This window comes from Cavia porcellus, unplaced genomic scaffold (assembly GCF_034190915.1).
Source record: "Cavia porcellus strain 051 isolate PalLab524CR breed Dunkin Hartley unplaced genomic scaffold, mCavPor4.1 scaffold_17, whole genome shotgun sequence".
Lineage (NCBI taxonomy): Eukaryota > Metazoa > Chordata > Mammalia > Rodentia > Caviidae > Cavia > Cavia porcellus.
This window is the reverse complement of record NW_026947500.1, coordinates 51,017,388-51,042,805: the sequence shown is the minus strand read 5'-3', so window position 1 is coordinate 51,042,805 and position 25,418 is coordinate 51,017,388. Positions and strand designations below refer to the sequence as shown.

Sequence of the window (25,418 nt, the reverse complement as noted above, 5' to 3'; positions counted from 1 at the left end):
GGCCATGAGTAGCAGCCTCTCTTTCCCTTTTTTTTCTATCCAGACTACAAAGCTTTTAGACGGTGCCACCCACACTTGGGCTTCTGTGGTCATGAAATCTATCCAGCCACAGCCACAACGGTGCTCATTCCAGCCAGTGGGCCAATTCAGTACCACCCACCCACAGCCCCAGTATCACACCCCCTAGATCAGCCAGCTCTGAAAAGCCCCACCTATGAGTGCACGGGCCTTTGGGAAGACATCTGGATTCAAGCCCAACAGTGAGATAATGGGGAACCTTTCACCCCATTCCAGCCTCGGAGCCCTCTCGCAGGAGGAAGCATAGAACTGGAGAGAACCGTGCCACAGGTGGCTGGAAATGAGAGCTTGGGTGCTGGCCAGCTGCCCTCCACTGTGAGCTAACACTGAAGGGACAGTGTGGGCAGGGAAGGTTCACCCGGGTCCTTGCTTCAGAGACTCAGCCCAGTGTCTGCCTTAGCAAAACCTCCGTGGCGTGAGAATCTGGGAAGTGGAGCTGCTTGTCTCATGGGGACCAGGAAGCAGAGGGGGTGACAGAGAACCAGAGAGGAAGGAGCAAGGATGGGAGCCTTCTCAAGGCCCCACCCTGTGTGAGCCTCACTCCCTTGCTGTGTCTTCCCAGTGACCCCATCGAGTCCCCAGCCCATCTGTGCCATCTGGGAGTTAGGATCCCTGACCCAATGTCTTCCAGGTGCCCCACCGTTCAACATGGCAGCACTGGGGGCCAAACCACTGGCCCAGAAGCCTTTGGGGGGCTTTAGAGACCCCAGCCATGCCGGCTCATTTATTTGTGGCCACCACCTGTGGAGTGTGCCTGTGGCCAGGAGGAAGAGTGCTGAGCTCTGAGACAGGGCTTTGCAAAAGTCCTTTTAATGCAGTCAGGACTGCGACCCCGTCCCAGCCCAGCCCCCAGCTCTGTTGTCCCCAAGGAGCAGCAGTGAGTCCCTGGGCACCCTTCTGTCTCAGCCTCACTTCTTCTTTGTCTTTACCAGGCCTTTCTGCACCAGGCTGCGGTACAGCTCCTGGATGTAGGTGTAGACACACTTGGAGTCTGGCACCGCCAGCCGCACCATGTCCTCCACGTCCAACAGCTGGGCGCAGTCTGCCAGTTTCCTGTGCGGCGGGGTGGGATTCAGATGGGAGTGGCAAAGCTGAGGAGGTGGAGTCAGGAAGTGGGTAGGTCACCCATCCAGGGTGGGTGGGGAGAGATCGTGTGTGGGAGCAGGAGAGTGGCTCAGCCATCACCCCATTGCTTAGAATGGATAACTGAGACCCGGCTGGGAGTCAGGATTGAAACCTAACTCTGGTGGTGCATGGCTGAGCCTAGGGCAGGAGGATCGCAACGTGGAGCCCAACTTGGACTACCTAGCAACTTGTTTTAAAATAAAAAATAGAAAGGGCTGGAGATATAGCTCAGTGTGAAAAGCCTGGGTTCTGTCCCCAGTTCTGTAGGGAAAATCGGAAAAAGGACAAACCCAGCAAGGTTCTCTGTGTAGTTACAGGGAGGATGGCCCTGGGGCAGCCGTGCTGGGTGATACAGACCTGCAGAGAACTTAGCCAGTCTTTTCCCTCTAACTTCTCTGTGCCCCCTTTGCTGAGGCCGTGAGCTTATTCATGGAGGAGCCGAGCCTTGGAGAATGGTGGTTGCCCAGTGAGGGACAACTAGGACCTGCCTGGTGCCAAAGGCAGCCGCGGGCACGGGCACAAGAGGTGCGTGCCGTGGGAAAGGCCATCCTGGGCCACAGGCTGGGCCAGCATCCAAGCCGCACTGGCCAGGGCAGGGGAGGGCGGGCCCTGCAGGATTTCGAAGAACCTGCAGGCCCAGCAGGCAGGCTGGGGCCCCAATGGGGAGGTTCCAGTGACCAGCAGTTGTCCTCAGTCCCCCCTCCCAAGCTCAGAATCCATTGACCCGGCAGCAGCATCAGTGCCCCACTGCTGCAGGGAACCAGTTCTAGGCCCCTGAGGCAGCCTCGGGGAATCCAGGGGCTCAGGGGCGTAAAGGAGCTTGTCTGGGGTCTCGCAGCTGGCAGATGGTGCAGGTGGAGTCTGACCCAGATTGCTGCACCCCTCCCCAAAACTCCCAGCCCCCTTGGTATGCCCCAGCCCTGTGGAGATCCTCTGTGCCCACCATCCTGACAGAACACAAGGTGTGATTTTAAAAAGCATAGCCTTGGAGGCTGGGGATTTAGCTCAGGGGCATAAGCGCCTGCCTTGCAAGAGCATGGTTGTGAGTTCGATCCCCAGTACTGATAAAAACAACAACAACAACAAAACCAACCATGATCTGTGGGTAGAATGACTACTACAGTAAAAGGCCCATTGGCGTGAATCCCACGCCAATGGGATGTTCCCTTCTCTTCCAGCAGGCTCATCCCCCCACCGGCCCTTTCTGTAGCAGCTGCTCCTGCTCCTCCTGCGCTGCCAACTCCTCCTCCTTCTCATCTTCCTCCTCCTGGCCTGTAGCATGGCCCCCTCCATGTCCCTGATCAATGCTAAATGGTCCACTTTGACTGTCACTTTGGCCCTCGAGAGGAGCCAGCGGTCACACAGCGCCCTTGAATGAGGCTGCCACATCCGCTGGTGTTTCCCAGCTGCCTCTCCCTGTGAAGTGCTCAGCAGTGGCCCTCACTGTGCATTTGATCGCACCTCCTAAAGACCCCTAGGAAGGAGGGTTCCAGAGCTGCTGGGGCAAGAAGGATGGGATGGGATGCGTGTGTTCAATGGGGATGGGGGTGGGAATGGGGATGGGGTTGGAGGGACTTCATGGCTAGTTAGCTTTTACTGTGACACGTTTTTGAAAAACATGTAAATATTCACCTTATTTTTGACCACCCTTTGTATTTCACCTCTGTGTGTATTCGTGATCTGTTTTTCCAGGTATTCATTTTTTGGTTTTGTTTTGTGTTTTTTGAGACAGGATCTCACTATGCCATTCAGGCTGGCCTTGAACTCAGTGTGTAGCCCAGGCTGGCCTCAAACTCACAGTGATCCTCCTGCCTCAGCCTCCTGAGTGCTGGGACCTCAGGTGTGTGCCACCATGCTTGCTGCCTGTCCATTTAAAAGGTGACCCCAAATAAGCAGGGTCCTTTGCATGTTCAAGCCTCGGCTCTTGGAAAGAGTGCCTGACGAGTGACCAAGGTCCCGAATGGACCTGGCTCCCTGCCTCCACCCGGGTCCTGCCCTGGCTCCTGCCCTCCCTGCTGGGCCCCGGCTCACTCTGCGGTGCTGAAGGCCAGGGTGAAGTTGTGCCTGCGCTGGGCAGGGTCCAGTGCTGTGTAGTCGAAGGCATCAGGGAAGAACTTGTGGATGAGGGCACAGAAGGCCATGCCGCTGCCCCAGCTGGATGAGAAGTTCTGGATGTCCACATGCTATGGGCAGAGGGGCCGCTGAGCGCCATGCCCCCCATGGCCCCGCAGCCCCTGCCCCCGTGCCTGCCATGCCCACCTCATACTTCCTGGTCATGGCCCGGCACCACTCCAGCAGCATGTTCCTCACGCCCCCAACGGCCGCCCCGGCTGCCTTCGTGTTCCGGAACAGTGCCGTGGGGCCTGTGGCCGCCCTGGGGGACACCACTGTGTCCAGCTGGGCCTGGGAGGCTGCAGCCCCCCCCACTGTTCCCACCAGATCATACATGCCTCCCACCTGGCCTGGAGCCTGCCACCCCTACCCGCCAAACTTGTCCATGATGGCTTTGCGGTTCTGAGCCCGAGGACCCCGGGGCCGGGCTGTGGCCGACACCCTGCGCTCCGGGCCAGGCTCCTTCTTCTCTTTCAGGCGAGGGGGCTCTGTGGTACCCTGGGGTGCATTGCCAGGTGAAGACTCACTACAAGAGAGGTGGGCATGGGATGAGAGGGGCCAGGACCCCAGCCAGGGGTTCAGAGGGAGCTGGGGTCATGGGCAGGGGCCACTGCCACCCAAAAGCACCCATAGAGGAGCCAGGCACACGCCTGTCATCCCAGCACTTGGGAGGCTGAGGCAGGAGGATCACTATGAGTCCAAGGCAGCCTGAACTACACAGCCAGACCCTGAATGGCTGCCCTGGGGGATGCTGTGTCCTGCTGGGCCCCAAAAACAAAATGAAAAAGAGGTTAAGGGACAGGGCTGAGGTAACCAGCAGAGCTGTGGTCTGGGGTCTGACTTTCTGGCTGGGGTCCCCTGGGGAAGGAGTGGAGTGAGCTGGGCTCCACCTCTCATCTCCTGGCATCCTGGGCTCTGTGGGTGGAAGGACTACCCACCAGGAACCCCGACTCCCTTCCCAACACCAGGGGCTGGGAGGCTGTGGCCAGCAGGCTGGGAGTGGGCGCTGTACCCCCCTCACCTGGCAGAAGTACTGGCATCTCCTGAGGCTTCAGATTCCAGGCCCACGCCATCTGCAGGACACAGGGGGACGCTGGACTCCTGGTCACTCTCTACCCCCCAGCAGCCTGGGCACCCTGCCCCGCTCACCTGGGCTGAGGCCAGGGCCCTCTTCGCTGGGGCTCTCGGGCCACTCCTCAGGGGAGCTGGGGACCCCCACAGCCCCGTCCTCAGGCTCCTTATCTTCCTGCTCTTGGTCTTCCTCAGTGTCTCCAGGCTTCTGGAGCGGACAGGGTGCCTGTGGGTTCCCAATCCCACTAGCATCTGCCCAGGCCTTGTGAGGCTGACATCCAGCTCCCCACCCTGCTCATGCTCAAGAGATCCGAGGAGGGAGACCAGGCCTTCCTGAGGGAACTCACAGAGACCAGCCTGCCTCAGCCTCCCATGTGCTGGGATTACACAGGGGCATAGAGTCTGTCTCTGGGGGGGTGCAGTGTTCTTCCCATCTCTGCCCCACTCACCGATTCCTCTGCACCACTTTCAGCCTCCTCCTTTCCATCAGCCTCCTGGGGTTCACCATCCACAGCCGCCTTCTGAGATCCTGCCTCGGCCTCATGGTTGGCAGCCTGGTCCCCACTGGCCTCCATGGGCATGGATTTATCTCTGCTGTTCCCTCCATCTTTCTCCTCAGATTCCCCTGGGGCTGCCTCCTTGTCAGCTTTCTGCCTCTGTGAGGCCAGCGTGGGCTCCTCCGTGTCCTCGGTCTCCCTGGGTTCAGATGTGGTCTCATCCTTCCTGGCTGTCACCTCCAAAGAAGCTGCTGTGGCCTCTTCCTCCCCACCTTTCTCCTTTCCAGGTTCTGCCTCAGCTTCCTCCTTCCCCCCGGCTTCCTTCTGGGGCTTCCCCAGGTCCCCCTCTGCTAGCCCAATGGCTTCCCCCCTTGGCCCTGTGGGGACACTGTCCTCAGGGATACCATTCTTGGGGACACCATTCTTGGGTACACCCTCCTCAGAGACACTGTCTTCTGGGACAGCATTCTTGGGTCCACCATCCTCAGGGACACTATTTTTGGGTACACTATCCTTGGGGACATCATTCTTGGGTACACCCTCTTCAGGGACACTGTCTTCTAGGACAGCATTCTTGGGTGCACCATCCTCAGGGACACCATTCTTGGGTACACCTTCCTTGGGGACACTGTCCTCGGGGACAGCATTCTTGGCTACACCATCCTCAGGGGCACCATTTTTGGGTACACTATCCTCGAGGACACCCTCCTCAGGGACACCGTCCTTGGTGTGTGTCTTCTCTGCTTGGTCTTTGGTCTCCTCTGCTCCAGCCCCTGACATCCCAGACTCCTTTGTGGTTGGGGAGACAGTGGTCCCCTCTTCGGACAACTGGTCTTTCTTGGGGTCCATGTCTAGAAGGAAGACCAAGGACCTGGTCATGCCCTGTCTGTGCCTGGGGTGAAGACAGCCTCAGAAACCCCGCCCTGGTCCCCTGTGCCGCTACCTGGACACCCCAGCATCCTCTGTTGCCATGGCAATAGGAAGGGGCAGCACTTGCAAGGGGGCCAGGCTGAAGGCTGCCCAGCCGGCTGAGCTGACCCCAGAAGCTTGGACCCACACCGCAGCCTCCCCCTGCTTTTGCCTCTTTGATGACATCCTCAAGGTGGTTACTTTACAGTAGGGTCCCGGGCAGCTGGGGCAGGAGAGGGCAATCCTGCTCTACCCACAGCAGGTTGGAGGAGCAGCGTGGACTCCCACAGCATGGCTGTCTCCCGAGAGTTTATTTTTACAGCTACTTTCTATTTCTGGCGAGTGATATTGAGTTTCCATTTCCAGCCATGATAGAAAGCCTCTTTTTAAAGACCACGTTATTGAATTTTAAAACAAAGTAACTCAGAGGCGGCATCAAGGGCAGCGGGGCAGGCGGCCTCAGGCCAATGCGGTCAAATGACAAGTGTGGGGCAAGGAGTCAGCCACGTGGGCCCCTGAGCCGCCCACATCGGGCCTGTGTTCCTCAAAGAGGGGGACCTGGGAGACCCTGCTTTGCTGACTAGCAGGCATCTCTCATCTGGCTCTGCAGGGCTTGGGAGGTTTGGGACCCAGCTCTGGGGGGTGCTATTAAATACTGTGTTAAGTACTCCAGTGTAAGTAGTGTGTTTAAGTGCTCCGATTTAAGTACTGCATCTACAAACAGGTGGGGTTCAGGCAGCTTCTTCCTCCCTTGCCCCTCCTGGGGTCCAGTTACAAAGAAAACAACCCTAGCCTGGCTGAGGGAATGACTCAGAGGGTCAGAAAGGTGTGCACCCCTGTCACCAGCTAAAAATATTGCCGACCTCGGCTGCACTGTGGGGATGGTGCCCAGGCCACCTGGGACTGGGAGGAGGCCCAGGAGGGGTTTCCACTCCCCAGACTGCACCCCAGGTGCCCTCATCCCGAGGCAGCCCCAGCTGCACCTCCCTGCATGGCTCTGCAGGGCCACGCACCACCCCGTGTTCGCTGATCTACACCCCATCACCTCTCAGAAAGCAGCCCATCCCGAGGGGACGGCTGTGGTACAAGGGAGGGCCCCAGGGTCAGGCCCGTGCATGCCCAGCCCCCGACAGGGCCTCCCTGACCCAGCCACCCACACACTTACTGGGGAGATGCTAGCAAAGCCCCTCCTACCTCCAGCTGAGGCAGTGCTGCTCCCCATCTGTTCTTCAGCTGTACCCCCTTAGGGGGTAAAAGGCAGGGCAGGTGCTCCTGCAGGCCCACCCCCTCACCCACCCATCCCCTAGGTGTTCGATCAACAGACCCAGGAGAGAAGTTTAAAAATGAGGAAAGCAGATTCACCCCACCTCACTCTGACTCTCCTGAAAAGGCGTTATTGTCAATGGAATACCACACAGCTGTGAAGAAGGATAAACCTGAGTCATTTGTAGGAAAAGGGATGCAGGTTGGGACCACACTGCCAAGTGAAGTAACTCAGACACACGCTTAGATACCACGTGGGTTCTCCTCTATGAGAAACCCAAAGCACATAAACTAAAGAGCAGGTAGGTTACAGGTCAGGGGTTGATCAGGGCGTTGAGCTCTCCTAACTAAACCATACTAATCTGGAGTTGGTACCCAGACCTGGCTGCTGTGAGCTCCTGGCCAGGTCCCTCGAAGACTCCAGCCAGGATGGGGGACCCTGCTGACACGCAGGAGGTGTCAGAGGTGAGGCCTGTGAGTGCACTCCAGCCTCACAAAGGTTCCTCTGTCTTCCTTCCCAGCTCCCTCTCTGCATCTGTCCCCCTCCCTGCCCAAGAAGCCTCTGGTCATGCCGTGACATCCCCACGGGAGGGAGAAGCTGGGAGCCCAAGTCCCGGCCCCCATTCCTCAGACAAGTGAGGTGCCCAGAGCCCCAGAAGGTGCACCTGCAGGCCACTCTGTAGATGACCTTCAGCATAAGGACTGTTGGGGCATCAAAGCAGAGTTAGTTAACCAAGTGGTGGAGGGAATCGGAAAGTACTCTGGGAGGCTAAGGCCCAGGGTCACAGGTTCCAGCCCAACCAGGGCAATTTAGCAGTTCAGTGAGACCTTGTCTTGAAATGAAAACTGAACAAAGGGCTGGGGGTGCAGCTCAGTGCAAAGACCCTGTGTTCAGTCTCTATAGAGAAAAAGATACACAAGGAGCCTGGGCTTTCGGCTCACGGGGCAGGGGAGGTGTGGGAGGCAGGGTGTCGGTGGGGTGGGTGCGGGAACAAAGGCCGCAGGCTTCTCCTACCTGGGCCTCCACAGGCGTCCTCAAGTCCCTCTGTGTGGTGAGCTGTGGCCTCACTGCTGTGGCCCTGGCCCCCCACCCCCTGGCCCTGCTTGAGCATTGTTTATGGCCCTGTTGGTACAACACTTCCCCCTCCCCCCTGGCCCAGCCAGCTTGGGTTTCCCAGTGGGGACAGGTGCCACCTTTCAATCACGCCATGTCCTTCCCGTCCGACCTGGCCGCACCGGCCCCGAGTCCTCCTTCCTGAACTCTGGCAGCAGTCAGTGAACCTCAGGGAGCCATAGCCCCAGCCCTGGGGCCACCCCACCCCTCCAGAGTCTGGACCCCATGTGCTTAGCCCCTGCCCAGCTCTGCTCATCTCCCTGAAGCAGCTGCAGGGACACCAGGCCTACAGGCCCGGAGCAGGTATGTGATGGAGGGTGATGGGCACTTAGGAGACACTTGTCCCCCAAGGCTCAGGGCACACATGGCTTTCTTCAGGCTGGACTGGGATCCAAGGAACCCAGGGCCTTGGCACTGAACCAAGTCCCCAGCCCAGTCTTATTTTCTATTTTGAGGTAGGGTCTCACCTAGGCCCTCAGTTGCTCAGACTGGGTTTGAACTTGTGATCCTCCTGTCTCAGCCTGGAGTGCTGGGAGGACAGGGATCCTCCATCTCCTTGCTGTCTTTGTAGCCTGGCTCCTTCTTGTTTTGAGAGCCCCTGCTCCGATCACCACCTGTACAGTGGTGGCGCTGCCCCCTCTCGGTCAGAGGTGATATGCTTATCAGGCTCAACTTCCTCACCCACCCTCCCCGGCAGCCCCGAATTCTATAGGCCCCGGGACGTTGCCACCCACATGGGTCCCGCTAGACAAGACACTGCTAAGTGAGCCAGCAACAGAAACAAAGCACAGGGACAGGGGCTGCGCCCGGAGGGCCTGGGGGAGATCATTGTGCACGGCCAGGCCTGGTGCCAGCGTCCACAGCCACACACTGATGCCTGCTGCCACCTCCAGAGCTGGGACTCTGCATTCACCCAGGATTGCTTGTTTGTCTTCCTGTGTAGCCCAGGTTGGGCCTCAAACCCCAGCAATCTTCCTGCCTCGGCCTCCCAAGTACTGGATGACAGGATAGACTTTTAGACAGAGGGGTCAGACTCGCTACCTGGGAGGGGCGGCCTGAACCTGCAGATGCATGGTGACTGCTGGTGGCCAAGCGGCCTCTATGGAGAAATGCTCGGTTGGCTGGAGCAGCAGAGGAGGCAGACTGCAGTGACCGGCGAGTTATTCGGGTTCAGGATCCCCCAGGAGAGGGGGCAACTGAGCTGGGAACTCAAGAGCACTGTGGCGGCTCTCCCAGCAAGCCTGCAGGAGACACTGGGGGTGGGGGTGCTTCACGGATGAGCACATTGCATTCCGCCTCACCACCAGAAATCGCCTGAGCGCCGCGGAACCGTGGCCTGCCGGGTTAATCAGCTTGGTCTGGACTCTGTCTGCCCATGGCGCCCACCAGTGACAGCAAAGACTCGCCTCGGGTGGACATTGTTCTTCTGTTTTCCTTTTTTCTTGATCCTGTTTTTCTGTGTGTGTGAACATGGATTCTAGCTCTCTTGTTGTTGCTCTGTTCTCCTCTTACTTCTTCCCTTTCTTTTCCCCTCTCGTCTTCTTTCCAGTTTTCCAAAGTCTGCACCATCTTCCCTTGTTCTCAGCTTTGCTTCTAATCTCTTCCTCTTCTCTCAGTTTCTCTATTTTTCTCCCCTTAACCCCTTTTAAACTTTTCCCCGAGGATAAAATTGCCATACTGAAAGTTTATTTAACTATGTACAATTTTCTGGTTTGTTTTAGATTTTGTTTATAACCACAAATCTGGTTCATAGCATTAAAGGTAGCAGATTAACAGTTCTGTCAGTTTGTCGTTTTGTAGGCTGTTTGATGCTGTTGTGATTGCTGATTGTACTACTTTAGCCAAGGTGACAATCAATTGCTCTTCCTGTGTGTCAAGGCTGATTGCCTAAACGTCATAAAAAAATACTACAGGCCAGTGCCAAAGAACCAAGGGCTGGGCCAGACAGCAGCTTCTCATCCCCAGTAGATTGAAGAACTAGGATTTCTTTCTTTTTGGTTCCAGGGATCAAACTCACAACTTCTCGATTGCCAGACAGGCGCTGTGCCACTGAGCTATATCCCTGGCCCTTGAAGAGGTAGCATCTTACAACAAACTCAAAACCCGAAAGTCAGCTCCACCTGGAAGGCATCTCTGGGAAGTAATCATTTCCTAAGGGTTCTATTAGCAATAATAAAGTTACCTGTCATAAGAAATTTACCCAGGTTCAACCCAGGAATTAAACTAAAATAAAATAGAAAGTGAGAAGACCCATAGCAAGATGCAGCCCTGGACTTCCAGCTCACCAAAGGCAAAGCCAGGGGTCATTGAGGCAGAGCAATCCAGGAGCCTCCCCGCTGGAGTCTCCGAAGTGAGAATCAAAGCAACAAAGCAGACCAATGAGGCTCTAGAAAAAAATTGAATCAGAAAGAATTTCTCAGATAACTACAGAGATGGTAACCATAATGAAAGGTATGCTTAGTGACTTTAGAGCTGATACAGATAAGAAAATAGAGGATTTTAGGCAAGTGAGGGAAACCATGAACATCCAACACAGGAAAGAAATGGAATCCATGAAACAGATCCAAACATATGCAAGAGATTAAAAATTCCAGTGAAAGTATACACAGCAGAAGGAGCCAGTGTGAGGACCAAGTATCAGATATAGAAGAGGGGATTGTGGTTAGTGATCATGAAAAGAAAGGTTTCTTAAAAATAGCAAGGGACCACAAGAAATCAATCCAGCAGCTGCTAGATGATGCAAAGATTGATTGAAGTCAGTGAAAAAGCAGGAACTAGTGTGACCCACATTAAAAAAAACTGTTCATAGACGTAATGGCAGAAAACTTCTGAAGCAGGGAAAAAGAACTTGATATACAGATAAGCAAGGCATATAGAACTCCCATTAGCTGTGATTTAAAAAAAACTCTAGACTCCAGAAATTCAACACAAGAACAGAATGTTAAAAGAAACCCCATGAACCCCAACAATATGAATCCACGAGGCAACACAAACAAACAGAGGGGAGAAAAGGGAACCAACAACACCAAGATAACACAGCAAGGAGAGTCAATTCCTATGAGCTATAACCATCAATGTCAATTGTCTCAATTCAATGAAAAGAAACAGACTGGCAGAGTGGATCAAGAAGCAAGATCCAACCATATGCTGAATACAAGAGGCACTTTTAACTCAAAAAGAAATTCACATACTAAAAGTCAAAAGGTAGAAAACAATACTCCATGTGACAAGAAATCCAGAGAAAAGAAGGGGAAGCTGTTGTATTTGAGGGCTTTTTTGGTACTGGGGATTAAAGTCACAACCTTGTTGTTATGGATTGAGAACTGGTGGTCAACTTAATGCCAGCTGGATTATATCAGCATGGCATTGAGTGAAGATGCTCCACCTGAGGAAAGTTGCCAGGATAACTAGGTGGAGAAGAAGGGAGGTGTTGAGGGGTTAAGGAGGTATTGTGGGTTGTCCTACGAGTTGCTGTTTGAGCTGTTGGTTCTGGAGAGACTTTGGTCCTCACATTGAGCATTGCTTCCTGGCTCCGGAGGGGAAGACGTGTGCTACTTGGTCTCCAGGATGAACTCGTCACGCTGCTTCCTGGCATGTACCCAACTGTGCTTGTTGTTGGAGGAGCTCTGGGCCTCCATGTCGCTGTGGTGCCTTTCAGGATATCCCTGGTCTTTGTGAGTGTGACTTCTCAGCTCCAGCATAGAACCCTCATCCCACTAGCACAGCTCCTTCATCCTGCTGGTATAGACTTTCTGGCTTCTACCGCTGACCCTTGGGTCTTCCCAGCACAGATCCGTCAAAGAGACTGGCATGAGTCCTTCTTGTGGGCTCTGGGTCTCCAGTTGGACTCGTGGGAGGCATTTTCCTGAGCTCTGGGTTTTTATCTGGACTCATGTGGGACATGTGCTGTGGGGTTTAGGCTCTTGACTAAATAATCTATGTCTTTGGTGTTGTGGATAGATTTCCTGCATTTTCCTGTGTTAACTCCTGGTGACCATTATAAAAATTATATTATGAACTCCATGCCTTAATCGTAATTGTTCTCTGTGTATGACTCCTGACTATAGCACTTGTGCTTGCCAGGCAGGTGCTGTACCACTGAGCAGTATTCTAGGCCCAGTAGCTATCCTATTTGCAGAGAAAGGGGGCTGGGGATTTAGCTCAGCGGCATAAGCGCCTGCCTTGCAAGCAGGCAGTCGTGAGTTCGATCCCTGGTACCGATAAAAAAAACGAAAAAGACAAAAAAAAAAAAAAAAAAAAAAACCTATTTGCAGAGAAAGTGGATTTCAAGCCGAGACACATTGAGAAGAGATCACTACATCCTTGCAAAGGGAACAGTCCGTGAGGAAGAGAAAACCATCATAAATATACATGCACCAAATACTAGTGCACCCAACTAAATAAAACAGGTATTAGTGGACATGAAAAATCAAATATGGATTAACATAGTTGTAATGGGGGGGCCCGATAGGAGGCCTCAATGAGGGGGCGGTGCTGGAGAGAAGACAGAAGCTATGACTGCAGGGGGTAAGGCTGGCTGGAGCTTGGCTGGGGAGGAGGCTGGCATGGTGGGCCATGCAGGGGCAGAGTGGTTTCAGGGAAAAGGCCATCGCAGGGTCACGAATCCTGTGGGGCCTTCAGCCACGCTGGACCCTGGTGCTTGGCATCACCTGTGGCTGGTGACCACATGGCTATTGGCTGTGTTGCATGTGAAGGGGACAGTGGGAGATGCACAGAGCACCATGTAGGTGGCCTTGTGGGGTGGGGTGGCTAGCCTGCTTTCTCAGGCCATAGACACTCACGCACCTGTGGTCCAGGGAGACACCTGGCTCTGCCTTCTCTATCTCTTGTGAGCAGCCGGGTCCCCAGGGTGACGACCTGCCACCGTCCAAAGCACTGACACACTGTGTGATACACATACCTGCCCCAGTGAGGCAGGAAGGGCAAAACCTCCATTACCACAGAGGGACAGGTATGTGCAGTGGGGGCCACAGATCTGGAAGCCCAAGGTGTTTTCAAAAGCTGGAGCTCTCTAAGCTTTTTTTTTTGTCTTTTTGAGACAGGGTCTCGCTATGCAGTTCAGGCTTGCCTTGAGCTCACTTTGTAGCCCACGCTGGTCTCGACCTCACAACGATCCTCCTGCCTTAGCCTCCTGAGTGCTGGGATTACAGGCATGAGCCACCACGCCCGGCTGCTCTCTAAGCTTTGAAAGAAGAAATTATCTGGACCTGGTAGTGCACACCTGTCTTCCATCTTCTGGGCACCTGGGAGGCTGAGGCAAGAGGATTGCTGTGAGTTCAAGGTGACTTCAAAGGCAGCCTGACCTGCACAGTGAGACCCTGTCTCAAAAAACAAACAAAAACAAGCAAAAACTTCACAAGGACAGTTGGGGATTCTGCCTTATAGGTTGCCCAATGCTGGCATGTAAGACAGGGTCTCATAGTGTCGTAGTGACAATGACACTATCGCAGATGAATCAGTGATTTCCAGGGGCAGAGGGCAGGGAAATGGCTGGCTGTCCAGTGTGTGCCACTTTGTGTCCAGGGTGCACAAGTTCTAGATATCCGCTGTACAACACGATGCATAGAGGTAACAATACTATATTGCTCACTTTTGTTTTTGGTTTGAGACAGTCTTGTTATATGGCCCAGGATGGCGTTGAACTCATGGCCATCCTCCTGCCTCAGCCTCCCAAGTGCTAGAACCACAGGCACATGCCATCTTGCCTGGCAACAATACTGTATTGTGTGCTTATAGATTTGCTATGTGGGCAGATATCATGTTGAGTATTCTTACCACAATGTGAGAAACAGACCTTCTGGAGAGGTCAGAGATCAGAGAAATCTGTATTCAGTTCCATTGCAAAATTACTCTGGGGCTGAGGTGTAGTTGAGTGGTAGGATGCTTGCCAAGGTACTCGAGCCCTGGGTTTGGTCATCAGTATTGAAAAAAAAAAAGGAAGAAAGAAATTACTATAATTTCGAGGGTATGAAAATAGTAGTTTTGGGGGAATAAAAACGCTCCATCTGTTAGAGATAAAAATAGACCCAGACTGTGGCCGGATGAGAATGATTGTTCAGTCCTGGTGCTATATCTAAGGACGCTCAATCGACTGTACATTTCATTTTCCTGAATGTTCTAAATATTCCTACAAATCCTTGGAAAGATAGGACAGTGACTGCTTTTTATTGAGTGTGTATCATGGAGTAGGTGCTCTATCCCATTGTCTTTTTGATTTGATTTCCTTTCTGTAATGAGCTTTTAAGCATTTTATTTTGAAATAAGTATACTACAGAGAGGCCCTGGATGGCCTGTCACTCACTTTCTCTAAGGGTGAAGTCATACAGAGCTACAGCACGGGTGATGGCAAAGCAGTAAGGAACCCACATTGGTACGATACGGGTTACAGGTCTGTGGCTAGAGACAGACAGAGAGAGACACAGAGAGACACACTGGGCAATGAACCCAGGGCCTTCACACTGAGCTGCATCTCCAGCCGTTCTAAATTTTTTTTTTTTTTTCTATTGAGACAGGCTCTTGCTAAGTTGCACAGGCTGGGCTCCAACCTGTGACTGTCCTGCCTCGGCCTTCCAGAGAGCTGGGATTAAGAATGCCACCAGGTCCAGCTAGTTCTGTAACATCCCATCCCATGTGCAGACTCTTGTAACCACCACCACAATCAGAATATGGCTCCAATCTCACACCACAAAGACTATGTCTTCTTCCCTCAAGCGGCCCTCACCCACGCAGCCACTGATCTCCTCTCCGTCTGTATAATTTTGTCATTTTGAGATTGTTATAGACTCAGATAGTATTCAGCCTTTCATAACACTCAGTAAATACCCCATTTAAGGGGTAGATTCCTCCCATAACAATACCTCCTTTTTCCCATGGCGTTTCTTAATTAGTGAGCAGTTCCATAATATAGTGACTGTATTTTCAATGGCAAAAATTAGAGCTGAGTGTGGTGGTGCACACTTGTAATTCTATCACTCAGGAGGCTGAGGCAGGAGTATCACCAGTTCAAGTTCAGCCTGAATTACATACCGATACCCTCTCAAAAAACATAAAGACGAATAATAGATATACACAATAATATGGATGAAATCTTACAGCCAGTACTTGGAGCTAAAGAGGTAGGCACAAAACAAAAAAGCGTATTTTCATTTAGATAAACGTCCCAAACAGGCAACAGTACAGTAACTGTTAGTGGCAGAAGTCAGAGAGTGGTAACTTCACAAGAGGGGGTATTAACTGGAAAGAAACAAGGAATACTTTTTTGGAGTGCAGGAAGCATGTTATAAATTGCTGTGGGTATGATTTACAAATGTGCAAGTATCTTTTTTTTTTTTTTTTTTTGTCTTTTTTGAGACAGGGTCTTGATAAGCAGTTCAGGCTGGCCTTAAGCTCACTTTGTAGCCTAGACTGTTCTCAAACTCACAATGATCCTCCTGCCTCAGCCTCCCGAGTGCTGGGCTTACAGGCGTGAGCTACCATGCCCAGCTTGATGTGCAAGTATCTTAAAGATTAATTTTTTTTTTGTCTTTTTCTCGGTACCAGGGATCGAACTCACGACTGCCTGCTTCCAAAGCAGGCACTTATGCCGCTGAGCTAAATCCCGAGCCCTTAAAGATTAATTTTAATGGAGCTGGGGTCGTTGTTTAATGGTTAAACACTTGTGTACCATGAATGGGGCCCTAGGTTCAATCCCCAGCACAAAACTAAAACTAAGCCCGAGATTTGTGTATTTTACACACTTTACTGTACAAATGTACTTCATTTTTTCCCCCCTTTGATACCAGGGATCAAACTCACAACCTTTCACTTGCCAGGTAGACACTGTGCCACTGAGCTATTTTCCCAACCCTGCACTCCAGTCTTAAAAGAATCGGGACACAGGCTTTGACAAACAAGTCCTTAGGGCAGTAAGGCCTGAAGCTTCAGATCAGAGACAGCAGGGGTGGGGGTGTGGCTTGGTTACAAAAAAATAGCGATGTCCCTTCATAAAACATGCAGCCCCCTTCTCTCATGCGCTATCTCTCTTACGATTATTATTGTTATTTTATTATTATTACTTGGCTTTTTGAGACAGGGTCTCACTATGAGCTCACTTTGTAGCCCAGGCTGGTTTCCAACTCGCAACTATCCTCCTGCCTCAGCCTCCTGAATGCTGGGGTTACAGGTGTGTACCACCACTCTGGGCTGGGCTGTGTAATCTCCCATCATCGATTTACATCTTACAGGTTTGGTGTGCTGGTGCAAGCCTGGAATCCCGACGCTCTGGAGGCTGAAGCAGGAAGGTCCAATATTCAAGGCCACTCTAGACTACATAGAGAAGACTGTCTCAAAAATAAATCTACACGTTGCAAATTTAGTTTAACTGATAAATTACGTGAAAAATCAAGGTCTGAGGGTTCTTCGTCCTGCGGGCAATGGTGCGGATGGAGGGACCCAAAGGGGTCCCAAAGTCCTTTGGCTCCTCTCGCAGATACCCCAGGAGGGCACCCAGGACTGCGAAGTGGGGCCGGCGACCACGCCCGACAGCCGTCACGCCGAGTCCCGCGGGCACCAGTTCTCAAGTGCAGCCGCAGGCCGGGATCCCCGGGCACGCAGACACTGCCCGCCGGGTCGGCTCGCAGATTCCGATTTCATCGCCGCGAGCCAAGGTCTGAGCCCTAGACGCGTGAAAGCATTCGGAGTGCATCTAACGCGCAACACAAGCTGAGAGCAGCGCACGTCCGGGGCAGTCCTCTCTGCCTGCTCCACCCGCGCCCTCACCGGGAGGGTGAACTCACCCACCTCGGCCACACCCCGGCCCCAGCCGGTCACGCTCACCCATCTCCGTGACAACCCTGGCGCCCAGAGAGCGGACCAGCTGAGACGCTCGCTCCCCACCCAAGGCCTCTATGGTACATCGGATCCCCTCTAGCAATTTGAACGTCGGTTTCTCCCTCGGCCGGCGCTCAGCACCCTCTCTATGGTAGCCGACTTCTCAGCACCGCCTCGTTGGCCTTTCCTTCCGGGTCAGAGAGGAGGCGGGACTTCTCTCCCGGAAGTGATCCACGTGCTTCCGTCGTGGTGTACCAGGGCCCCTGAAGAGTTGGTACAGTCACGTTGCCCGCGGTGGTGCCCAGGGCGCGGTGGCCCGCTCCAGGCTGTGGTGAGTGAGCCCTGCTTCAGGCCTCCCGGGGACCCAGTGACGACATCTCCACTGCAGCGGTGCCACCTTGCGTCGGGTTGTGGGGTCCTTTGTTCAGTCGGGGTCGAATTTCGGGGCCCCCGGAGGTCGACGCGCGCGGCTTTCAGTGTGCAGCCTCGGTTTCCCGATCTGCCGGCGGAGGCTGCCTTGGAGGGGAACGGGAGTCAGGCGCCGGGACTCCAGTCCCAGCTGCTCCCGCGGGACTTCCCGTGTGACCTTGGGCCGGGCAGTGCGCCCCGGCCTCAGTTTCCCACTGAGCGCGTGGCCGGCGCTCTCCTTGGCGGTGGCCCAGCCGGGGACGAGCGCGCTGCTCACGGCAGTGTCTGTCCAGAACCAGGTCTCCCGCGGGACCGGGCTCGATGGACCCGCTCCGGGCCCAGCAGCTGGCAGCGGAGCTGGAGGTGGAGATGATGGCCGACATGTACAACAGGTGAGCAGCGCAGCCGGCATGGGGGAGCCCGCGATGGGGCCGAGTGGACCCAGGACAGGGGCTGCCGCCGTGAAGGAGCCCAGCAGGGCCGGACGAGCAACGCCAGCCCGTATTCTGTTCCTTTCCATTTACAGGTGCGCGTTTACCTGTGACACTACCCGTTTAGTAGTTAACATTTTGTAAACTTGGACCCTTGGCAAGCATTTTGTATGCTTTGTTTTTGTTTTCAAACATAGCAACAGTGGTTTTACTGGCTCCAAGATGGAAACAACACTTGTCCATCAAGAACAGAAATGATAACATGTCTTATGTGAGATACATGCAGGGAAATATAGTAGAACTTCTGCAATAGGTAAAACATGGAGTCTTTTCTTCTTTTTTTTTTTTTTTGGAGACAGGGTCTCACTGTAGCTCAGGATGACCTTGAACTCACTATGTAACCCAGCCTGGCCTCAAACTTGTGGCAGTCCTGCCTCAGCCTCCTGAGTTGGGATTACAGGCATCTGTCACTGCCCTTGGCTTTAAAATTTAACCTATTCATAGCATTATTTTTGTTTTTTTAATTAATGCACGTTAGCAATGCAGATTCCTGGGTCTCATTTTGGTAGACTGGTGCAGGCACATAACATACTTGGATGATTTTCACTCTCCAGCACCCTCTTTGGCTCCTTTCACATTGCAGGGCTGGAGTCCATGTATAGTGTTACCTTTTCAACCCTCAGGGTACTGTGGTGGTTTTGTGCCATTTTGAGAGGAAGAAATAGGGGTTAAATAACTTCCTCGCATCCACAGCACAGTTACCTCTGCAGGAGTGGGGCAGTACCTAGTGTCACCCCTCATGACTACTTGTGACCACTGAGCAGGTTTGGGAGCAAGTTGTGTCTGCCCCAGGCAGCAGCAATATATCCTTGAGCGTCTTCCTCATCTGGGAAACAAGACATCCTAGCGGATCTCAGCTCCTGTGGACACAGATACTAATGCAGGCGAGCTCCACCAGTGGGGAGCAGATATCTGTGCTCAGCTCCCCGTGTCCCTTGTTTTATCTTGACAAATCTAAATCAGGACACGCCTCCTGGGTAGCTGTGAAGTCACCTTGTGACTCTGCATGGGCCTCGGTGAGTTCCCAAGGCTCATTTCTGCAGCCATGAAAGGAGGGTAAGGGCAGTGCCTGGGTTCCTGGGTGGACAGCAGGGGGTGCCTGCTGCTTCTCTCCTGTTGCTCACATATGCATCCAAGACAGCAGGGCTACAGACTTTTAAGGATGGAAATCATGCAGGGGTTTGGGATGACTGGAGGGTCTTGGGGTACCCTAGGATGCTGCTGATGCCACCTCACCCCGCCTCCCCCAGAATGACCAACGCCTGCCACCGGAAGTGTGTGCCACCCCACTACAAGGAGGCAGAGCTGTCCAAGGGTGAGTCCGTGTGCCTGGACCGGTGTGTCTCCAAGTACCTGGACATCCACGAGCGCATGGGCAAGAAGCTGACCGAGCTGTCCATGCAGGATGAGGAGCTGATGAAGAGGGTGCAGCAGAGCTCAGGGCCCGCGTGAGCCCAGCAGTATGCTTCAGGTGGCCTGAGTGTGGCCGAGTTTCTGTGTATATGTGTATATATTAAACGTGCTTTTGATGCCTAGTGTGTGCAAAGCACTGTGCTTGGCGTTTGGGAACAAAGAAGTGAGACACAGCTTGGTGTGGTGGTGCAGGCTGTAATCCCAGCTCTTGAGAGGCTGAGACCAGCCAGGGTCACGTAGTGAGCTCAGGGCCAACCTGGACTGCATAGTGAGACCGTGTCTCCAAAAAAGGAAAAAAATCAGGCATAGTCTCTACCAGCAGAGGGAGTCCAGTGTATTTTTTTTTTTTTTTTTTGTCTTTTTCCTTTTTATCAGTACCGGGGATTGAACTCACGACTGCCTGCTTGCAAGGCAGGCGCTTATGCCGCTGAGCTAAATCCCCAGCCCCAGTCCAGTGTATTTTAAGAGTACACACTGGTACAACAGCCTCCTTTTTGCACCTGAGGTCACTGCTTGCTGTGTGGCCTTGAATGTGGGTTTTCTATGTGTCTCAGCCTCCTCAACTGTAAAATGGGGTATAATTACAGGGCTGTTAGGATTACATGAGTTAGTAAAGCACATGAAAATATTTACTGAGTGTAGCATAATGACTGGATAATAGGCAGCACTAAATAAATATTTTTAAAAACTTGATCTGGGTATGGTGGTGCATACCTGTCACCCCAAGACCTAGGAGGCTGAGGCAGGAGAATCACTGCAACTTTGTACCATGCACTATATGGTGAGACCAACCGAACAACCAGCTTGGAGGTAGGTGACTATTTCCATAGATGACAGGAGCAGTTTAGAGGAGGGATGGAAAGTTGTATGTGGGATTGGAAAGCAAAGTGAATGGTTAAGTGTTTAAAGGTTTTGTTGTAAGACAAGGTGCGGTGCCATTAGTTCCTCTCCAGATCTTCCCCTCAGTGGGAGCACATGCCTCTCACTGTCCTGGCCACTTTCTGCAGTAGCTCTGGTGTCCTCTTTCCTGAGTGTCTTCAGCTGGGCTGCCCTGAGTTGATTCCCAATGTTGATCTTTCAGGGTCACTTTGACTCTAGGGAAGAACTGAAATCGTTTGGTGTCTCATCTGGGGACGGGGTGGATGAGGACACAGGGTTGTGTTTTTAGGAGCTGTCTTGCCATTGCATGGCACTCAGTGGCAGCGGATCTCCTCACACCTTGTAAAGACTGAGCTGGACATGGTGGTGCATGCTTGTTATCCCAGCACTCAGGAGGCTGAGGCAGGAGATTCACCATGAGTTTGGGGCCAGCCTGGGCTGCACAGTGAGACTCTGCCTCAGAAACAAAATAACTTGGGAAAGAGGACTTCAGAGCTGTGGCAGACGGTGGCCAGCACAGTGGGTTGAGTGTGTCCAGAATGAGGGGATGACTTTGGCAGGACTCAAGGCACTGGTTTTCCGCTGAGCTGGGCTTTGGGTGCACTCCTGCTCTTTTGGTCCCAGCAGGTGGACGGGAGTCCGGCTCTAAATGGTGCTACGTCAGCACAGTTTGGGGGCCCAGCTCTGAGGCACACAGTCCAGAGAGGGCCGGAGCATTGCCGCTGTCATTCAACCCCACCCCATCACTGCATCTGGCACTGAGGTGATCACAGCCTGTGCTCCCAACCTCGGCTGCTGGCCAGGGTCTCAGGAGGGGAGCGGCCACCTGCACACGCTGTCCCGAGGGGGAGAGGTCTCCTGCCACCCTGGCATGCAATGGGGATTGCGCCTGATGGGCTCTGGGTACGCCTGGGGTTCCGGTAGTTGAACCTTCAAAGTGGCCATGGAGGCGGGCATGGTGATGGGGTAACTTGGGGTTATTCTGGGCTCAAGTGAAGGTTCAAGCCAGACAAGTGGGCTACAGTCGCCAGCAAGATTTTCTTCCCGTATGATCTCAGGTGAGGCATTTGGCTGCTCCATGCCTCAGTTTCTTTATCCGTGAGATCAGAGTCCAGGTACCTGTCATTAGCTGGCTGGGAGGGTTAAGTAGAGCACCTGGGAAAGTGCCTTGACCCATAAGGACAGCTCATCTGGGTGTGGTGGTGCCCGTGGTGGTGCCCGCTTGTCATCCCAGCCTTGAGGCTGAGGCAGGAGAATCCAGCCCAGCTGGGGCCATTTTATCACTTTGTTTTAAAATTTTTTTTAAACGCCTAAGGATGTATCCCAATGCAAATCCCAAGGATCAAAAAAGTGAGCAGAGGTCAGGCCTTTCTGCGGTAACTCCAGCCAGGAGGCAGACCACAGGAACGGCCCTGTGCAAGCCCGAAGTTCAACCTGGGGCCAGCAGGTGGCGCTGTCTGCCCAGGTCTGCACGCGGAGAGCATTTCTCGCCGCCCGATTCAAATCACAGCCTGCTGCCTGTGGCCCAGGATGGGGCTGGAGGGGGAGCTGCGGAGGAGGAAGGGAGGGCTCGCAGGAGCAGATCGAGCTAGCGCCACAGTCGCACGCTAAATGCTAACGGCTGTTTCGGGTAACTTACCCAGCGGGACCGGGCAATGAACTCACTGCCTTTGTCCTGAGCTACCCCCTGTAACTTGTCTATTTTTAGTCTGTTTTCAGACTGGGGCTGGCAAACTTGCCCACAGAGTTGGGTTGACAGGCATGTGCCACCACGACCAAGGTGGGCCTGACAATCCTCACTTCATAAACGCAGAACTGAAGCTGTTGGAAGTTCGAAGCTTCCTGAGGTCAGGTGGGAAGCAGGCAGTGGCACCAGGGACCCAAGGTCACCTCGGCCACCACTCCGGGGTGGGGGGCCCAGTCCCAGCACATCACCTGTCATCTGCAGGACTTGTCGGCCTGCCACGTGCGGGTGTGTGGGGAGTGCCCACATCGAGAGGCGGGCCTGCCCCAGCCAGCCTTGGGGGCCCTGCATTCTCCAGGGCAACCAGAGAGAACGAGTCCAGCAGCCATAGGAGCCAAGACTGCAGGGTCTCTGCTCTGTCATCTCCTGCTGCAGGAGCCAAGTACTGAGGCGAGCTCCAAGTACTGAGGCCAAAAGCCCAGATGCTTTCCAGCCGCAGCCTGAGCAGATCAGTGCCCACCCTGCTTGCTGCTCGAGGGAGGCCGATCCCTGGCCCCTGACCTACTTCTGCAGAGACCCAACCCATGAGACTCAGAAGAGCTGAGATTAAAAATGTTGTTTCAAGACCCTTGCCAGGAAAAAAAAAGACCCTTGCAGGTGTGGTGCATTCCTGACTTCCCAGCTCCAAGGAGGTTGAGGGAGAAGGATTGCTATGAGTTCAAGCCTAATCTCGGCTACACAGTGAGACTTTGTCTCAAAAAAAAAAAAAAAAAAAAAAAAAAAAAAAAGACCCCAACCAACCAATCAACCAAAAAAACCATGACAAAAGGTGTGGAGCTCGCTCTGTGGGCTCAGCATCAGCGTGCAGTTCTGAGGTCCTCCCTCTTCATTTCTCCCTGGGGCCAGCCTCGGAGTCCCCTCCCAGCAGATGAATACACTGGCTGCTTGTATTCTGTGCTGCTGGGGACGTGGGCTGGGAGGCCCTCGAGGTCAGTCTCTTGTCCCTATGTGAGGAGCGCCAAGTGGCGTCCCAGCCCGCAGTCCACCTTACATTCTTCATGTGTGGTATGTGACGTGTGATTGTTGGACTGGGTCCACTACACGGCCCAGAGTCAGGCACTGGTCTTGGAGAGTGGGTGCAGGAGATGCAGTGCCTGGCTGCGAGGGCCCAGGTGGGAAGCTGTGGAGTTCCTTCGGAGTCACCAGCCCCCCACCCCTCAGCTAAACTCACAGTAACCTTCATGCCTCACCCTCCCAAGTGCTGGGATGTAGTCAGGGTTTGCAAGGCAAACAATATAATACAAGACACATAATTTACAGAATCACTTTATAACCAAAGAATTAAATACAAGAAGTACAGGAGATCTGTCCATACACTAAGACCCAAGGAATGCAGCTGAGGGCCTGGAGCCCATAGTGGTGTCCTGCAAGAGTCCAGCCTAAGACCCAGTGCTCTTAACAGTGACCCTGAGTCCAACTGGAGGCCTAGAGCACTCGACAAGGACTCATGCAAGTCTGTTTCATGCATCTGCACTGGGAAGGCAAGCCCAAAGTTCAGCAGTGGAAGCCAGAAAGTCTGTGCCATTGGGGTGAAGGAGCTGTGCCCTTAGGTTGAGGGTTCTCTATTGGAGTCAGAAGGCAATGCTCAAAATAAGGACCAGGGCTCCACTGAGAAGTGCCACAGCCATCCTCAGTGACAACCAGATCCCGAGCTCCTCTGATGATAACAGTTCTTATCAAGAAGCCACCGTGACAAGCTTCTCCTGGAGACTGGACAACACACATCTTCCCCTTGGGCCAAAAAGCAATGCTCAAAGTGAGAACCTACAGCAACAGGAAAACTAACCCAAACTTCTCCTCATGTCTCCTTTTCATGCTGACAACAGTCCTTGTCTGGGCCCTCCACACCCAACAGCACACTGATTCGGGTCAGCTGGGGTCACAAGCTGACCATCTTGTCAGTCTACCTTGTGGGATGACAGGCGTGTGCCAGCACGCTCAGCTTCTTTTTAAAATTCTAAGTAGAAACTACATCAGTGTCCTCCTAAACGGCTTCAGTTGCTGCTTTCTAGTGTCTCCTCTGCTTAGGGAACACAAACTCAAGCGTATCTGCTCCCTTTGTCAGAAAGAAACGACCAGCTGGGTGCCCCAATGCATGCCTGTAATCCTGGTGGCTCAGGAGGCTAGACAGGAGGGTTGGAAATTCGAGGTCAGCTTGGGCAGTTCAGCAAGATTCTGTCTCAAAGTGCAAAGAAGGAGAAGGGACGAGTGACAGCTTAGCGTGGGGGTGCAGGGAGAAGTCGGAATTCAGGAATTTGCATCTCCTGCCTCCCAATGGAGGAGTCTGAAGCCTCCCACAGCTCATTCCCAGGTGATCTGGCCAGCAAGTTCAGCCTGGTCGCCACCACTGTCTTCCCATTCACTCAACCACCATGTATGGATTGCTTCAGGGCAGGTCCTGTGACTGCAGCAGGCACGCTGTCACCTGTAACGCAGCGGCTCCTAGGTTTGGGCAGGGAGGACCCAAGGCTCTTTCCAGATCAACATGCGGCTCCATGCAGGCAGAAGGGCAGGTATGAGAGGCCCCAGCCCAGCCCCTGAGGTTTCAGGACAGGAACAACTCAGGCCTGGCGGCCAGGTGCTCCTGTCATCTGGAGCAGGTGCGGAGCAGGGTGCCGGGTTGTCAGCCGGCTGCACACCAGCTCTCCCACCAGCTCTGCACTGCACACCTGCTCATGTGCCGGGGACACAGCCTGTGTGCACAGCCGGGGTGGGGGTGGGGGATATAGGAGAGGCAGGGGGGGTATAGGAGAGGCAGCGGAGCGTAAAGGGCAAGGCTGACCCCACCCAAGCCTGTGTGCAGTGGCACACAGTGGTGCAGTGGCAGGTTCCCATGTGCATGCTCAGAGCGTATTAGCAGCGCTGTTTATTCCCAGAGAATTCCACCTGGGCAGCAGTGTTGAGGAAGAGGTCTTTTTCTTTTCCCTTGGGGCTGTGGATTGAGCTCCATCTGCAGTGCTCTCATTCCCTTTTATTAAATGAAGTCTCACTCATTTGCTAAGTTTCCCAGACTGAGCTCAAGTTTGTGATCCTCCTGCCTCAGCCTCCCAAAGTGCTAGGATTACAGGTATGCACCACCACACCTGGCCAAGGAGTTTGATCTTGACTTGGAAGTTTTGGGGGCTTTTTTGTGTCCTGGGGATGCATCCCAGGGCTTTCCACTCTCTGGGCAAGCCGCCTAGTCTGGACTCTATCTAATCTTAACCACCAAGTGCTGGATTTTAAGAAGTGAAACTGTCAAAGGCTGTCCTTGGTGTTTCAGTGAGGCCCAGAGTCCTCTGGATTTAATGTGTACATTTTGGGGAACCACACAGTGGTTGCTTGTGCTGTTGCCTCCTGTCTCAGGACCCCTTGGAGCTTCCTGTGCCTTTGCTCAGGTTCCAGGACTCAGGGCTGCCCATTGCTCTCCAGATGTGTGGCGGGAGATGCACATCTGTACCTGAGATTACTTGCCATCACCTCAAGGACCCTCCCATGTCTCATGA

At 53.6% G+C, this 25,418-nt stretch overlaps 2 protein-coding genes and 2 long non-coding RNA genes across 10 annotated transcripts; 2 read left to right on the top strand and 2 right to left on the bottom strand.

The window, feature by feature from the left end:
• Positions 1–872: 872 nt before the first annotated feature.
• On the bottom strand, positions 873–8,784 carry Smtnl1 (smoothelin like 1). 6 transcript variants are annotated; one of them, XM_063228128.1, is made up of 8 exons: positions 8,637–8,784; positions 4,836–5,734; positions 4,465–4,612; positions 4,337–4,388; positions 3,686–3,841; positions 3,463–3,577; positions 3,235–3,386; positions 873–1,131 (listed from the first exon to the last, which is right to left on the bottom strand). In XM_063228128.1, the coding sequence occupies exons 2-8, from the start codon at positions 5,730–5,732 to the stop codon at positions 987–989; spliced, it is 1,665 nt and encodes a 554-aa protein (XP_063084198.1). In that variant the 5' UTR covers positions 5,733–5,734; positions 8,637–8,784; the 3' UTR covers positions 873–986. The 6 variants fall into 6 exon arrangements, with proteins under 6 accessions (XP_063084198.1, XP_013001929.1, XP_013001930.1 ...); XM_013146475.3 differs by lacking the exon at positions 8,637–8,784 and adding an exon at positions 8,071–8,208; XM_013146476.3 differs by lacking the exon at positions 8,637–8,784 and adding an exon at positions 8,071–8,208 and having other exon boundaries at positions 4,465–4,594.
• LOC134470972 (uncharacterized) lies at positions 8,177–9,942 on the top strand. The gene is made up of 2 exons (XR_010040266.1): positions 8,177–8,472; positions 9,113–9,942. It is a non-coding gene; the product is annotated as an uncharacterized LOC134470972 (long non-coding RNA).
• Positions 9,943–15,248: 5,306 nt separating this feature from the next.
• On the bottom strand, positions 15,249–17,156 carry LOC111755303 (uncharacterized). The gene is made up of 2 exons (XR_002789874.2): positions 17,005–17,156; positions 15,249–16,844 (listed from the first exon to the last, which is right to left on the bottom strand). It is a non-coding gene; the product is annotated as an uncharacterized LOC111755303 (long non-coding RNA).
• A 36-nt stretch (positions 17,157–17,192) lies between these two features.
• Timm10 (translocase of inner mitochondrial membrane 10) lies at positions 17,193–19,432 on the top strand. Of its 2 annotated transcripts, none has more exons than XM_003464223.5 (3): positions 17,193–17,329; positions 17,700–17,798; positions 19,148–19,432. In XM_003464223.5, the coding sequence occupies exons 2-3, from the start codon at positions 17,728–17,730 to the stop codon at positions 19,347–19,349; spliced, it is 273 nt and encodes a 90-aa protein (XP_003464271.1). In that variant the 5' UTR covers positions 17,193–17,329; positions 17,700–17,727; the 3' UTR covers positions 19,350–19,432. The 2 variants fall into 2 exon arrangements, with proteins under 2 accessions (XP_003464271.1, XP_023418389.1); XM_023562621.2 differs by having other exon boundaries at positions 19,112–19,432.
• Positions 19,433–25,418: the final 5,986 nt, after the last annotated feature.

Coding starts and splice junctions, on each gene's coding strand:
- Smtnl1 (XM_013146475.3), bottom strand. CDS start 8,167: ATGCTCAAGCAGGGCCAGGGGGTGGGGGGCCAGGGCCACAGCAGTGAG. Junction 3,578..3,685: donor ATCATGGACAAGTTTGGCGG/GTAGGGGTGGCA, acceptor GGTGTCCCCCAG/GGCGGCCACAGGCCCCACGG. Junction 1,132..3,234: donor CTGGCCTTCAGCACCGCAGA/GTGAGCCGGGGC, acceptor CCCGCCGCACAG/GAAACTGGCAGACTGCGCCC.
- Timm10 (XM_023562621.2), top strand. CDS start 17,728: ATGGACCCGCTCCGGGCCCAGCAGCTGGCAGCGGAGCTGGAGGTGGAG. Junction 17,799..19,111: donor ATGGCCGACATGTACAACAG/GTGAGCAGCGCA, acceptor GGGGTACCCTAG/GATGCTGCTGATGCCACCTC.